At 43.0% G+C, this 15,267-nt stretch overlaps 1 protein-coding gene across 10 annotated transcripts in view; it reads left to right on the top strand.

Annotated features, from left to right (window-relative positions):
* Positions 1-15,267, top strand: part of CREB5 (cAMP responsive element binding protein 5) — a 261,478-nt gene that overhangs the window by 148,580 nt on the left and 97,631 nt on the right. The window contains exon 1 of one of the 10 annotated variants that reach the window (XM_054817771.1): positions 9,950-10,008. The exons of the other annotated variants lie outside the window; for them this stretch is intronic. Within the exon in view, the coding sequence (XP_054673746.1) occupies positions 9,962-10,008 (47 nt within the window). The 5' untranslated portion in view covers positions 9,950-9,961. Of the gene's footprint in view, positions 1-9,949; positions 10,009-15,267 lie in introns of those variants that run through there. 10 annotated transcript variants of the gene reach the window in all.

Here is a 15,267-nt window from a genome sequence, read left to right as displayed (position 1 = left end):
TGGGTAAGAGTTAGGTGATGACTGTGATGGCTCTCCATCCTTAGGTCTCTTTAGGCTGGAGACACAGAATAGCCAACGTGGACAACCAAAGTGAAATTAAAACACAGCAAAGTGAAAACATATTAACCGACCAATAAAAATAAAAACATTCATGATAATCAAGCAACCCGACTGTAGCTTGTGCTCTGAACCTTGCCAAATTTGGGGCTGCTGGCAGGCCACCAAGAATAGCAAATACAACAGACAAGGGCCCCTCATCTGAGAAAGCCCTGCTGCAGTCCCCGGAGAGCTTCGCCCTACGAACCGAACAGCAAGAGCATCCCGGCCAGTCTGAACAGACAGCGTGGAATTACACCATGAGATTGCTGCGGAGGGAGATTAAGCTAAACTTGCGTTTTGTGTGAATTGAGATTAAATGAAGGGACTCAGTTGTTATTTAGTAAAAACAGTTTCCTAGGTTACCTTGGAGTAATTTTTACTGTGTTGGTATGATGTAATCGGCTGGTTTAACGTTTAGAGCTAGTAAAACATGTGCATATAATTTTTTTTGAAAAAGGATGTGCCTAATCACTTTCATTTTGCACTCACTCAGCTCAATATTAATAGTTTGCATTGGCTGAGGATTTACAAACAGGCTTAGGAGTGTAACGGTCTAGATTTCTACATCTGATGGCCTGAAAGTTAGAGGGAGTGAAGAGTTTTGTCAGTCTCCTAGATCTTTCCTCCCACACATGCTGGCCACCAGATAAATCATGTGTATGAGTTTATAGTGGAGTCGGTGCTGGATGTTAAGCAACACCCAGAAGTGAAGTTCTTGAAATAATTTCCTGTGAAAGCAACAGTAGACAGATTTGTAATCATAGATCACAGCATTAATCAAGTAAACAAACCATCCATTTTTTGCTGTGGCATTCCTGAAATCCCTTTTAGGAACACCGAACATTCTATATAATGATACCGCCTAATAATGAGAGTAATCAGAGCAGAACGGCACGCAGCAACACAGGGGGCTTCTCATGCCTGTGAGGCACAGATGCAAAATTCCTCTGATAAAACTGCTGAGAGTCAGCAGACATCTGAAATGTTGCTTAAATATTTCAGTACTATTAATACTATTTATCTCCGTTGTAATTAAAACATTTCTCCTCTTCAAAACTTTCCAAAAGGTTGCTTATCCCAGTCTATCAGCTAAGCGAAATTTCAGGCAGGGCTGGGAGGGAATCAGTAAATAAGGGTAAACTTTGTCCTGCACTGTTACTCACGCTGACAAATTCCCACTCAGTAAAAGCTGCTGACAGCTGCAGGCTGCTCAACAACTACAGCTAATGCAGGGGAATCTGCTCTAGGAAATAGGGCAGGTAGGTTTTGTTCAGCGTGCTTAAAAATGGGGTTTGCTGGAGGGGAAAGAACCGTGTGGTGTTTGAAAAGGAAGGTGTCAGGTTGGAGGAGGCTGCTTGTGGAGCTACGCAGTGTTCACTACAGTCCTGACTGTCTTTAGTGTTTTCATTAATGATGGTAATGCGAGTATAACAAGTACTGCTGGTGACGCAGGGTTTGGAGACATTGGCAATACAGAGAAGGACCTGGATATCATACAAAAAAGAAAAGAAAAAGAAAAACCAACAAAAAACCCTTGGATGAGCTTTGAGTACTGAAGTAATGGCAATGGAATGAAATTCAATATTAAAAAATGCAAGGCTGTGCCTAGGGGGGACTAATAAAATTTCTAGAAGAAGAAGAAGAAGAAGAAGCAGAAGCAGCTGGGAACTCGTCATCCAGAAACGGCTACGTAGGAGGAGGGCTCATGGCTAGTGGTAAGTGGTCACGGAGTGGCAGGAAGCTTCTGTGGTGGTCGGCCCATTTCCTAGGTACCAGCCCTCTTAAATAAGATGGCTTTCCCGGGGCATTGGGAGGTATTAGACTGGCACGGTGGACTGACCTGGAGCTAATTGTTAATACTGATGAAAACATGCTGGGGAAGGTGAGGGGGGAGTTTGGTTACCAAGGGTCTTGAAAATGAAAGTAAGTAACTTCAGGAGAAAAGACTGAGCTGATTAAGGGATACACAGAGAGAGCTGGCATGTTCAATGCAAAGGGTTGGGGAAAAAAGTCTTTGCAGCAGTAGTCTGGACGGATATGAAAGAGGTAAAATTGCATTGGTAAAAGCCAGAGAAAACGATGTCGCAACTATTGACGTACAGGGTGGTGAGACATATGTTCCAGTTATGAAGCAATTACAAGAATATATAAGCCCTGAAGTGGTTTCAAGCTGAATTCAGATTGGCATCTCCATGCAGAATAATTAACGCACAAAAGCTTGAACACGAGGGACAAAGTAGAAAATTTCTAAATGCTAAGAAATTAAATTCATGCTACTTGAAAGGAAGAAACAAACGGAAGGTTTTGGGTAGGCAAGAGAGAAACAGCAAAGACTCAGGATTATTTGGAAGGTTAAAAACTGAAGGGGTACATCCCAGTTAAATTGGGAAAGTCATCCAGGCGCTGCTTCTTTTGTATCGAAACTCTTCAGCTATATTCACAGAAGTGTCCACTTCAGTTAGAATCTTGGGCTGTAAGTGAACTCCACAGGTTCTCAGATGAGTTAGTCACCATTGTTTTAATTTGTTTATCCTGTTTCCATAATAATCTTTTTCTCTCATTTAAACAACTTAACAGTCTAGTTTGTTGGGGTTTTTACAATTGAGCTGACTGTGGTTCATTTTTCAACAGAAAATTAATCTTCTGTCCTTATGTGAAAAGTCACCAGGGATGCCAGCATGCCAGTGAGATTTTTCCAATGCAGAATTTACAGAAGTGCCTCACTGACACGGGCTGTGGTCACTAAGGACAAACAAAACCCTTTGGGTTTGCACAGTGGCAGGAACAGGCTAGTGTTAGAGGGTATCCCAGCAGATGACTCTTCCATGTGTAAATCTGGTAGGCACAGTTTGTGTGGAATACGTACTTACCCACTGGGTATTTCAGTGTATGTGCATGTTTTGTAGCTTAATTTTTTTTTATTCTGGGTTTGTTCTTTGGTTTTGTTTTGTTTTTAATGCAAGACTAGAAAAATTGTATGTTTTAATTCATAGAAACTGGTGTTAAAAGTAAAGCAACATCCTGCCCCACAGAATGTGGAAGTGGTTAGAAATAATTTCTCTTTCATTTATCATTACAGCAAAACTGGTGGTGTAACTCTGATGTCAGTAAAATGCAGATGCTTTCTTTTCGGAGTCCTGAAAGGATTTGTGTGAGTGTCTGTGAGAGATCTGTTTGTTTTTAATATGTTTAGAGATAATAGATAGCCATACTTTTCCAGAAGAAAAGCATTGGAGAACTAAACATAGTATGTAAATCCTAAAAACATAAGTGGGTACAGATGGACCTCACTTGATTTCAGATATGAGTCTGTGACTGGAGAAGTTACTAATGAAGCAAACTGAACTAGGATTTCCTGTTTAATTCCAATTACCAAAAAAAAAAAGGCAATAGTTTTCCCTTTTAAAATAAAATGTCTGATCATGTAATAGCTTTATGCTGTCAACAATAGAGTTTTAATTCTTATGACTGACTTGTTATGCTGAAAACTTTACATTACATTATGTTTCCATGGGAGTCACTGCAAATTGGGGAATTGCAGGCTGGCCCTTAGCTGTGGCTGCATCTCAGTCTCTGTGTTGCAGACTTCTTTGGTTTTAAGAAACATTCTTGAAAAATTCTAATCTGTACTAAAAGAGGCTGGCGTTTAGGTGTCAAGATGCTAGATGTAAATTAAATTCAGATCTTTGGATAGAGCCAAGTTAAAAACGGTATCACTTGGATAATGAATGCTCATCATCCTGATAGTGATTGAATGGTGTAAACTCTGTGCCTGAGGATGAGCCAGGACCAGCAGAATTACTTGGCTACCCATAATACATGGAACTTCAAAACTTAAGTCAGTTTGTCCAGCAAGAGTCCGGCAAATGCTTCCTAATGGTCGGTTATAGCTGTTCATTTTTGTGGGGGAAATATTGTATTATCAGCTGGATTACTAGGAAAAGAGGACATATCTTTAAAAGCAAGTGATGTGTGTGTTTTTGTCAGATAGCACTGTAAATCTATGCTGCTGTAATGAGGGTGATCTGAGTCCCAGCATTCTCCTTTTCCAGTTGGAACAGAGTCCCAGAGCTCTGCTTATTTTTTAAGCTTCATTAGAATATTAATTATTTTTATCATGCTAAAAAATAAAGATGAGGGCTAACAAAAGCGCATGAAGACGACAGTTTAGGGCAAGACTAAAATTTGTTTCAGAGCTAATCCCTACTATTGTTTAGTGCTTACCATACTGTGCTCCGCAGCACATATGTAATTACAGTATATGAGTTTGCTCTTTTAATCCAGATTTTGCAATTTCAGCTTACTTTTCTGTCTATTAGAAGCACAATGGGGAAAGAACATCACACCCAGATCCTTTTCCCTGTTGTAAGAGTTGAGATGTTACTATATGTGATAGAAGTTTTCAACTGTAAACAGGTAAAGTCTGCCGAGGTTCACACTAAGGATTAAGATATCTGAGGTCTGGGGTCAAAAATATTTAGGGTACACAGATGGCAAGGCTTCTTCAAGCAACTCTAAAAAAAGCAGTGGTTCCACTTTTCAACCAGCACATGCTAATTACCCATTAGAGTAATTAGAAGCACACAGGAGGAAGGAAACCTCCTGTTCATTATGCACGAACATTAAAGATTACATGGCATTTTTAAAATAATTGCAGCTGTTTACTTCTGTTCTTAGTCAACATCTCCCCTCTGCACTCCTGTGCTGTTGGCTGGCTGGCTGCCATCTCCCATGTCAAGGGTAATTGCGTTGCATGACTTTTTATGGCTGGCCTGCAAGGTGCTTTGGGATCTTTCAGGGTGAAAGTTTCTACAGAAATGTAAAGCATTATTTATTATTTTGCATGAATTGCTACATTATTTGTCTTAGGTATTTGTGGTTTACAGCTGTAATAAAATAGCTGGCTACTCAGACCGGATGACTGAGTGATATGTAATTAGATACAGAGCTCTTCACTTCCAGGTCAGCCGCTCATCACTGGCCCACAGCTATTTGGCGAGTGTATAATAAGAAGGCAATTCCATTTCCTAGTGGTTGAGTGTCCCCAGCACAAAAACATGATCCCAAGTGGCACTGACGTGCTTAGGACTGTCCCCAGGGAAGGGTTTCTTATCTTGAGATCATTCTTGAGGATTTGGGCTAAGATTCATTGCCAAAATGTTATGGGGAGGTCTCCTGGCCATCATGCCCATTGCACATCTGCATGGATTGTCACAGATACCTGTCTCCAGAGCTGTTGGACCCAAACTCTTGCTAGTTCTTCTTCTTTAAATATTTTCAGTGGTGTGTTTCTAAATTAGCAGGACATTTGTGCATATGAGTGAGAGAGGGAGATCTTTGTTCCAGGATTCATTTAGACTTAGTCCAATCCAGCTTCTTACAGTGCTTAGATACAAGAAATCTGGGGCAGTTCTCAGAAAGGATATTTCCACATATTCTATTTCATAACAATATGGAGAGCTCATAGAAAAACCAGCTCTACCTCTGATACAGCTCAATGCTGAGCACTTTGACCTGAGTCTCCTTAAAGGAGAATGTTTTTTTCCCAAGCACCCAAGTGACTTTGGAACATGAGTCCCATTATCTCATGAGCAATTTGAAAAATCCACCTGTGACCCTGCCTTACTTTAATTCTGCTGAAATTGGTGGACCTATACATTCTTACGTCCTTGCTAGTGACAGCTAGCCAGCTCAGACCTCACAGTCTCCCTGTGCAGGCACTTGTGCAGACAGTCCCTCTGTCCACTACGAAAACACGGGACACCCAAGTTGAACTGAACACTGAATAACACCACATGGGTTTGCAGTGGTCTGTAACTGAAAAGGTTCACTGGAAGCAATTTGCAAAGAAATCCTTAGGAAACCACCTGGATGGTTATTTTAAATTAAAAAAGGAAGAGATGCCACTTTAAAAAAATAATTTTTAATACTAGGTTTAAGGTTCCATACATGTGATAGTCATTAAAGCTTATTTAACCCTGAAATTATCTGGCCTCTTTAATTCCGCAGGGACTGTAAGGCTCTTGGGTTAGAAATGAAAAATAATGTCAGAATGAAAATGAGACTTTCCTGAGTGTAGGACCACTATTACAGAATATTTTCTTAATCAAGCCTCTTTAAGAGCCAAGTAGCGGAGAAAAAAATAATCGGGCTATACAGCTTTCATCCACAGATAGGGTCTTAGCCGATGCTTCGGGCCGCTGACTGAAACAGGCGTAAGTCAGTCCCAAAGGCTGTATGTGATACACTCACCTAAAATGCATGTAGCACTGATGATTTGTCCATCCGCAATCTCAACTGTAGTACACCCAGTTCCCTGTTACAATGCACTTTTGAGATAATCCCAGCGCGCTCTGACATTTGGGCTCTCGAAATTCAGAGCTTTCTAGTTGTTCAGACTGGAAACTTTCAGCAGGAGGAGTGATTTTTGTTGAGTTTCTGTTACACCGAACATCTGTGGTGTGCCCCACCACCCTTTCCCCAAGGATGAAACATGCTGCAGGGAGGGTGTTGCAAGCATTCCTGAACTAGACAGCTAAGCTGGAGTCATAACTGTGCTGGCCAGGGCGCTACTTTGAAGAAGGCTCCCATTAGAATTAAAACATCCCACAACTCTCATCACAACAGCCCTATTCTTGAGCGTGGCTGAACATGGAAATTGAAGGCTGGGGGTGGAGTGGGGGGAGAAAGAAAAGACAGACAAGTAAACAGATAAAGAGGGAGCTCTTGCATGCAAGTGGAATTTCCTCTGAGCACAGGACATTCTTTATCATTAACTGGTTTGTCACAGGAAGGAAAATGGGAAAACAGTGTTTCCTGTTAGGGGGAAGAAAAAATCAATAGGCCTTGCAAATACCTGCCTGGAAAGAACCTTTTGTATTCCCACCAGCAGGCACAAATATGTTTTTAACTCATTTGGAGCATGAGCTCTGTTTTAAAGCAGTTTGCTTCTTGAAATGAGACTTCAGTGTAAACACGTCATGTAAAAATGATTGGCAGTTTAGGCTGCCTGGATCTTTCTTGTTCCTTTCAGAAAACGCTCCAACTCCTGGAAATATCTTCTATAAGACTGTTTTCAAGGCACTTGAATTCTTCTGAGTTTGTGTGCATAAAAGTAATAGTAATTAAAAGGGCCATTTGCCATACAAATATGTAATATTTTGATTAAGATGCTCACAAATGGACAATGGGTCTGCTCTTGCGTCTGCTTTTGCTTCTGGTAAACAAAGTTTTCTTTTGGAAAGAGCACAGTTGCCAGGCAAGTGCTTGAAGCCTCAGGAGGACAGCGAACTACTCTGCAGCTCTTGCATCATCTTTTTGGTTGCATTTTGCTCTGAATACAGCAGGGTGGTGGAAGTGTGGGTCTTTCAGAGGAGTGAGAAAGAGGACAGTTCACTGACAAAGGCTGCAGGAACAGATACACAGGCACAAGAAGCCTCAGGGTAACCTGGGTTCCTCAGGGTAATAATTTTTCTCTTTGGTGGCAGCTTCCTTCCCTCCAAAAGTGGGCCTGATGATGTCAGTTTGTGCCTCGGTTGTAGACACATTCCCAATCAGTTTGAAGGTGTTCTGAGCCAGGGATCTGTCCCAGGCCCATGGCAGTGTGTATAGCAATGCCAGTGGCATCACCAGATGAGCAGCAACTATGTAATCCAGCAGTGTAAATGTAAGAGGGCAAAAATAAAAAGGAGGGAGGGAAGATGACCTCTTAGACATGCACAGAAAAGGGCTGGAAGTCACTTTTTTTAAAATGGAGAGGGAGAAGTGGGTTGAGCTTAAAATGAAACTATCAGCAAGGCTGGAATTAAAAGAAAGGTTTAGAAATGATCTAACTTTTATTTTATTACATTACAGAAGACAAAAAATCAATAGCTGGTAATTCAGACATAAATGAGTTATACAGGCCATTGACACAATGGACCAAACTTTATAACAACCACATCTGATGCTGTCAAGCCACAGGCTTCAGTGGCGCCAGTAATAATTATGGCCGATCACCTCTAATTCAGAGCTGCCTGGCTTGATAAAGGTGTCACTCTGAGTGGCTGCAGCATCAATATCAATTGAGGATGTCATCCAGCAGGTCAGCCTGCTGCAGAGAACTGTTTTTTTAATTGAATAGGGTAAACCCTTGGTTTTTCTCCTCTTCTCACTCTGTCTGAAAAATCATATATACCTTATACAAAAATAATTTGAATTCATGACTGAACTATGACTGAAGCTAATGGTGTTGAGCCATAGATATATATGCTAATTTATAACCATAAGAGCATCCTCAGGAGGAAACTTTGGTACTTTACAGTAATCTCTGTTGCATCGCTCCTTTGATCGAGTAATGAATCCCGCCCCAAAAAAACCCCAACAAACAAACCAACCTTTTGGTAAAATACTGCTTGGCAATAGAAATTGCTTTTCCACAAACTCACATCATTATAAGGAAGAAAAGAAAACACTGACTTTGATGCTTTCCTGTTGTTTTCTGAATTTTAGGGGCTAGGTGTGTCCATTGACTGTCAGAAAACTGAATTTCACTCTGAGACATGGAGTGAAGTGACTTTGTAAAATATGCTGAAGTTCTTGATCTATAAAGAAAGGGGTCACTTTTAAATATCTCTCCAGTGTTTCAGGTGCTTACGTCTCTGCAGTTTGACATTGAAACTGTTAGTCTGTGGATTGCTGAGAGATGATATGTGTGCTTAGACATTTTCTATTACTATTATTTATTATTATTATTTATTATTATTACTTGGGCTTTGCATTCTTTTGTGGAGCAACTGTTTTGTACTGTGTTGTCTACAATTAATTGTGAGTGATGAACAGTGAAAAAAATCTCTATGGGGGAGGACACGGGAGGTATTTCAGCCACGATTCCTGTAGGCATTTAACATCAAGAGGACTTAGAAACTGCAGTATGATGCAGCAAAGTGCTTCGCACCACAATCACTTATGGTTGCGCGCATGAAAAATTATTACAAGTTCCACTGAGAAACATTCTTTATCCTTTAAAAAAAAAAAAATAATCACAAATACCAGACTTGGGAGATAAACACCAGAAGGGCAGGGTAGCAATAGCAGCAGCACCGCAGTGAGTTGGTTCATAAGCTTGCAGCGCTGTACAGCTCAGGGCTTTGCTGGTACTTTGTAAGTAGCAGAGAAAGAAAGTGCCTTGCACCTGTATGTTTGCAGGCGTACCAAGAAACGGCCCTGTAGTTATCGTTCAAAAACGCGGGGCTCGATTCCAGCCCTGCGCAGCTAGGGCAGAGAAATCCCAGTCTTTACGGCATAACCTGTAAAATCAGTGCTATTCATCCTCCCCAGACCCACACAAACACGCTGCGTCCGCTTCACGGCTTCTCCGCTGCCCTCCTTGTCTCCCGCTCGATCTCCTTTCCCAATCGCCGGATCTTCCTGAAGCCCGGACCATGTGGGAGCGAGCGCGTTTGTGTGTAATATCTTCTGATCAGCCCAGTCAATCATGTCAGCCCCGTCCCTGGGTTTTCCTGTGATCCGGCGGGCAGCTGCGCAGGCCCTTCAGAGGCGGCACTGTTTCTTTCTCTGTTTACTCGTTTCCAATGGCAATTGCACCACCGAGTCTCAGTACGTCTGGAACTTGGCCTGGGGCTGTTTTGGTTACATTGAAGTTTTTGCTTCAGCTCTGCCAGATTTAAATGGTGACTTCACCAGCACTGAGCTAAAAAGGAGAAAAGGGGAGGAGGGAGGTAGTGTAGCGAGCGGAGCGAGCGAGGGAGAGGGCCAGAGCATTACATCATCATTTGGACGGGAATCAAATGGGAAGGATATGACTCACTCGGGCTAGTTAAGCTTTGGCTCAAGTTCTACATACACTCATTCCAGGGCTCTCATGTTCTGCACCTCAGCAGGGAATTCAGGCTCAGTGATGTCCATGAGGTTTGTTTTTAATTTTCTTTTCCTTTTCTGATTTCTATATACTTTTTTCTCCCCCTCGCCTTCCTCCTCCTCTCCTCCTCCCCTCCCTAGTCCCCCTTTCCCACTCTCTTTTCCACTTCGACAGAGTTTGTTTTCTGGTGCGTGTAACCTCGACTCTTAGCAGCAGAAGCTGGGTTTTCGACCAAACCAAACCCAAACAAAGAGCACAGCAAACTTGAGAGAAGTTTGGTGGTTTGTTGTGTTTTGTTTTTTTTCCCCCCATCATTGTGTTGCTCCTAATCGGAGGAGACAGGGAGAGAGTTAAAATGCAGGAACCAATCGCTTGGACGGTGATGTAATGCTGGAACTGCAGGGTTGTTAAGTAATGTGAGAGGAAGGGGGTCAGGGTTGCAAAGCATTTACCTGCTGTCAAGGGGCTTTAAGTTTATTATCAATTGCAGTGACTGTAACTGGCTTGAGACTGCACTCTCTAATTATTCACAGACTCCCCTTTTTTATCTTTTATTATTAAAAGTAAAACTATATTATGGTATTTTAAAAAATGTGATATTATCACAGCTGCAAATTATTTTCCACCAGGGTTTTTTGATATTTTTTAAATGGCTTGAAACTGGGTGTCTCTTTCACAAAAAGCCCAGAGAAAGCAAAAAAAGAGAAAGGCAAAAGCAAAAAGGGGTGGTTCTTCCAGTGTAGCTGGCGAATTTGAAACTGTACGAAGAGAGTGGTTCAGCCTCTGCCTAGCAGAGTGAGTAAAAGCTCCTACTGTTGGAAATCCGCTGTAGAAAATAAAATATTTAAGGGAGACAGTCTGCAGAGCTCATCCCGAGGAGCCTCGGTGTTTCATCCCTAACACTTGTCAGCAGCGTTCAGATCCTTAGCTTGCCCCGGGCTCGTTGCTTGTTCGATGGGCTGCTCTCTTGCCGTTGCTGGGACCGTGGAGGTCCCAACCCTGCACGGCAGATCCCCTCCTGTCCTGGTTCTGATCTCCAGAACTACCTGGGAGCTGGGGCATCTGCCCACGTGGGTTTCCTCAGCAGGACAGAGCACTGTGCTTGTCTTATTAAATCTGTCTCCCTACAGACCTTTTAGTCTTTTTTTCCACGTAGCTGACAGCCTCTGGGGAGGGGAGGTAAAAAAGGTACCTCTTCCCCAAGTTCACCGTGAGTACATTACTCTTAGGGTGGGCCACACAGAGTTTAACACTGACTAAGCCCCTGCTCGGGCATCGCTTGTGTTTAGATGTGGGATGAATGCGAGATACCAGGTGTGTGCTGGTGTCCTCAGGATACCCGTTCTGCTCGGAGGAGCTCTGCATCAGGTTTCTGCGTCAAGAGCTGTCTGCTCTTAAGAAGCTGCTCTTGGAGGTGTTGCCTTCAGGGAATTTCTATCTCAGGGTGAAGCACTGGTGTCCACTGGATCAGCAGTGGACTAAAGATTTGCTCGGCTAACTAAAGATAGCCTTAAACACACTCTTGAAGGTTTGGTCACTTTTTTACAACCTGTATTGGGGCCTGTGTGAGCAAAATACCAAACAGTGTTGTTCTGCGGCGATGGCAAAACCTCCCCATCTCAGTCTGAACAAGGCAAGAGCCCCTGACCAGCTCCTGCCTTTCCTTCCCTCAGGTAGGGAGGGAAAGCCATCTTGTGTCTAGCTGTTACGTCCCCGCACTTTACTCGCAAGTTTTCCTAAATGCCCTGATTTCCAAGCTCCTCAGACAACTGCTCAAGCACAAACAATTGCTCATGTGCCAAACTTTTATCATTTGAGAGCCTAACGTAAGGCCGCACCCGGCTCTGGCCCACGTTGCAGTGCAGATATACCATATGGATTAGATTGCGCAGTGCTCTGTTGAGGATGTGTGGGTTGTGGAGGGAGCTGTGCTGCTGCAGGAGTTCCCGTAGGATTTCTGACTCATATTTTCTCCTAGAAATGTTGGGAAGTGTAGCTCCATGGACCATCAGAGTAAAGCAGAGTAGATTCTTCCCTTTGCCTGCCCGCTTCAGATGCTGGGGTGGACTTGTCTTCACTCTTTCCTTTCCTGCTTTTTCTGGCTGGAGACTTTGTGCGGGAAAAGACTGTCAGTGTTGTCCTAGGACAGTGTCTAGCCATGTTGGCAAGACACTGGGCAGAGGATGACAGGCTGTCACGCTCCATCTTTGCCTGTGTAGCAATGCGTCCTTGCAGTTTCTCTTATAAAAACACATATAAAATATGCTGTGCAGTGTGGCCTGGAAGTCTTTTGGCATTGGGTTGCATTCCACAGGGGATAGGAGTCTTCCTTGTCTGGTACTAGCTATTAACATTTCACCTGGCTGGGAGGGCAGCAAAGGAGAACATCTTGGTGCTTTAGTCAGTTTGGGCTGATGGATGACCTTGCCTTGTGCTCATGGCTTTCACAAAGCAACTTCAGCTTCTCCACCCTGCTGATTCGTGCTTGGTGAAGTTAGGGAGAGGGTGTGAAGATGTAAATCCTTCTTCACTTCCAGAAGTGCGTTACAACTCTTAAGATACAATTTACTTCTGACAACTGATTTCAACACAGCACCACAGTAAAAAAGAAGTTTTAAAGACTTCTTTCAAAAAGTTCCAGTTGTAAACGCCACATGCATACATAAATGTGTGTATGTATGTATATTTCCTGTTGCAGCAACAAAGCAAACAATTAATGAGGTATAACTGTCCTGATGGGAGCCAGACAGCTCTATTTGTGCCTGACAGGTGCTTTTGAAATGCACATTCATCTTGGATGACAAAAAAAAATGCAAGTAGCTACCCATTTTGGATTCTTGCAGTGCTAGCTGTCCATCTTGCGCTACCTTGGAGCCAATGTGCAGGTACATCTGTGGACTTACAGCTCCATGGTCAGAGGTCAACAGCTCTGACAGTCGGCCTCAACACATTTGTAGCCGGGCCTTCTGGCAAGAGGATTTTCTTATTGAAGGATGATATCTTCAGGGACCTAATTTTTAAACAGCAGCCAAGAGAAACGTTTAACAGCACTCTGAAAATGAGCATCAGAAGATATATTCAGAAGCACATGTAACCTGTCAAACAAACCAGAGGCCAAACACACCAGAGCTGGGAAGTGATGTTTGCACTGGAGAGCCGACCGTGCGCAGTCGGCATGTGAAGAAAGGCAATCTGCCTAGAGCAGGGCCCGGCTGGAAGAGTCCCAGTAAATTTTCCCCATCAAGATCCCGAGTAACGTTTCCGCCTGCATCGTTGAATGTGTGCATTGGCAGAATATCTGCTCTATAAGCTGTGTGATTTTAAGCCATAATTTGGTGCTCCTTAGCTGGTCTCTGCATGCACAAAAGAATTGGCTCTGCAGTTGCAGTACAAATGCAAGAGGTAAAAATCAGAGAGGTTATTTTTATTTCACTGAATGTGACCCCTCTGCCCCTGGATTCCTCAATTTTCCCAGCTCTACAGTGAGACTATTTCCCTTAAACATTTCTGGAAGACTTGGCTGATATTTGTGAAGCCCGATGAAGTTTTCAGAGTTGGCGTGGCGAGTGCTGGGGTCAGAGCAGACCAGGTGTTGGGCAGAGATGGTGGTAGGGCTGGCTTCACGGTACGTTTTGGACACGGGGGGCATGAAGACCAAGTTGTCTCCCACACTTGGGTGAGGGTGCTGGGGCAGGAACGTTCCTCCTCCGCCCTTCCCCATCTCTCTCTGCTCACCTTCCCACCCTTCCTTTGCTTGCCCTGCACATGCCTGGGCCGTGTTCAGCCCAAAATGTTGAGATCAGCTTTGTCGAAAATTACACTTCAGATCAAAATGTGAGTTAGGTTCTTCCAGTGTGAAGTGAATGCTGGGTCTTTCTCTGCAGCTATAGATAAACCAGATATGAAGGTAATTACATCTCATTCCTATCTGACTCTCTTATTTGCCATAATCTCTTTTAATCCCTTTGATACTCGTCATAATAATGTTAATCTTAATGAACTCATTTGGTATTAATGCGGATGTGATTTGTAAGTTCAGAGCAGGCTTGCCATCCTTGTTTAGCGTTCATTAATATCCACTTAACTGTGTTTACGCTCTCTTTCTCCTGCAAATGGACTTGCGTATCTCTGTCTTCCACCTCACTGATGTGGCAATTCCTGTAGTGGAACTCTCTTTCCATGCTCACGTTTGTATTTCCTTTCTATTCCTCTTCCTACTTACACAATCCCAGAGAAAGGAGCTGATGGAAACACTGCATCCATCTGATAGTGGCTTTCTGTAGCCCATCCCTTACTCATTTCTTCCACTTTTGACATGAAAATTGAAGGAACCCTTATCCTCTCGCTCCTCATTCATGTGGCATTCCTCCTTAGATTGCCTCAGAGATATCACCTTACTATAGCCTTCATTTTATTGTCTCAGAGGGTGAACGAGTAGGAGACACAACCCCTAATCCTGGCAAAGAGACAAACTATTTGTTGCTTACTACCGTACTCTCCCCGAGCGCTTTGTTTATGGGTGGGGTACCTTGCCCAAACAGTTTCCAACGTGACCAGCCAATTCTAGTCAGGGAGGACTACGTTTGGATGTTGAACCTGATCCAAAGCTTATTGCAGTGAATGGGAGTGCTGCCTCGACGGGCCCTGAATAAAGTCCGTAAACCTGTCTCCTCTTTTCATTCCTTTGAGCACCCACATATTTTTCAACATCTCTAGCTGTAGGATGTGCCCTCCTGAAAAGCTATTTATTCAGCCACAGTGATCCCAGGGACTGATGAACCTTGGATACCTATTAACGGGTGGTTTCCTCTCTACGTGGGTGCTTGTGTTTGTTTTCAAACGTGGCATGGAATTTCTGTGTTGTGGTGCTTGCCATCTTCCTCCTCCACTTCCTCCAAACACAATTTTAAGGCCTTGATTGTCAAATAGCATGAATTATTTTCAGCCCCAGTGACACACATTTTGCTTTTTAGGGCTTTTGTATCCTGACAGAGCCAGGAAAGTATCATTTACTTAACAGAACGCTGTTTATTCCATCCCCACTTCCATTCTTTATTTTATGTCCTGATCTTTCCTTGTAGCATCAGCTTCCTATGTTAAAATGAGTAACTGTACTGAAAACATCTAACTTTTAATTTACTGAAATATTTCTGCACATTATAATAAATGTCTTGGTAAAAACTACTAGTTGAGAGTGAGAATTGTAGTCTCTCAGATCAGCACAAGCTGTATTTGTGTGGTGGTCTTTATTTTAACATAATGCCTTTCATTCAAGAGCAAGGATGTTTTGCAAATTGCAGCCATTAGTC

The sequence above is a fragment of the Grus americana genome, chromosome 2, assembly GCF_028858705.1.
Source record: "Grus americana isolate bGruAme1 chromosome 2, bGruAme1.mat, whole genome shotgun sequence".
In the NCBI taxonomy this organism is placed as follows: domain Eukaryota; kingdom Metazoa; phylum Chordata; class Aves; order Gruiformes; family Gruidae; genus Grus; species Grus americana.
Note: the sequence above shows the minus strand (reverse complement) of the source record. Positions and strands in the feature narration are given on the sequence as shown.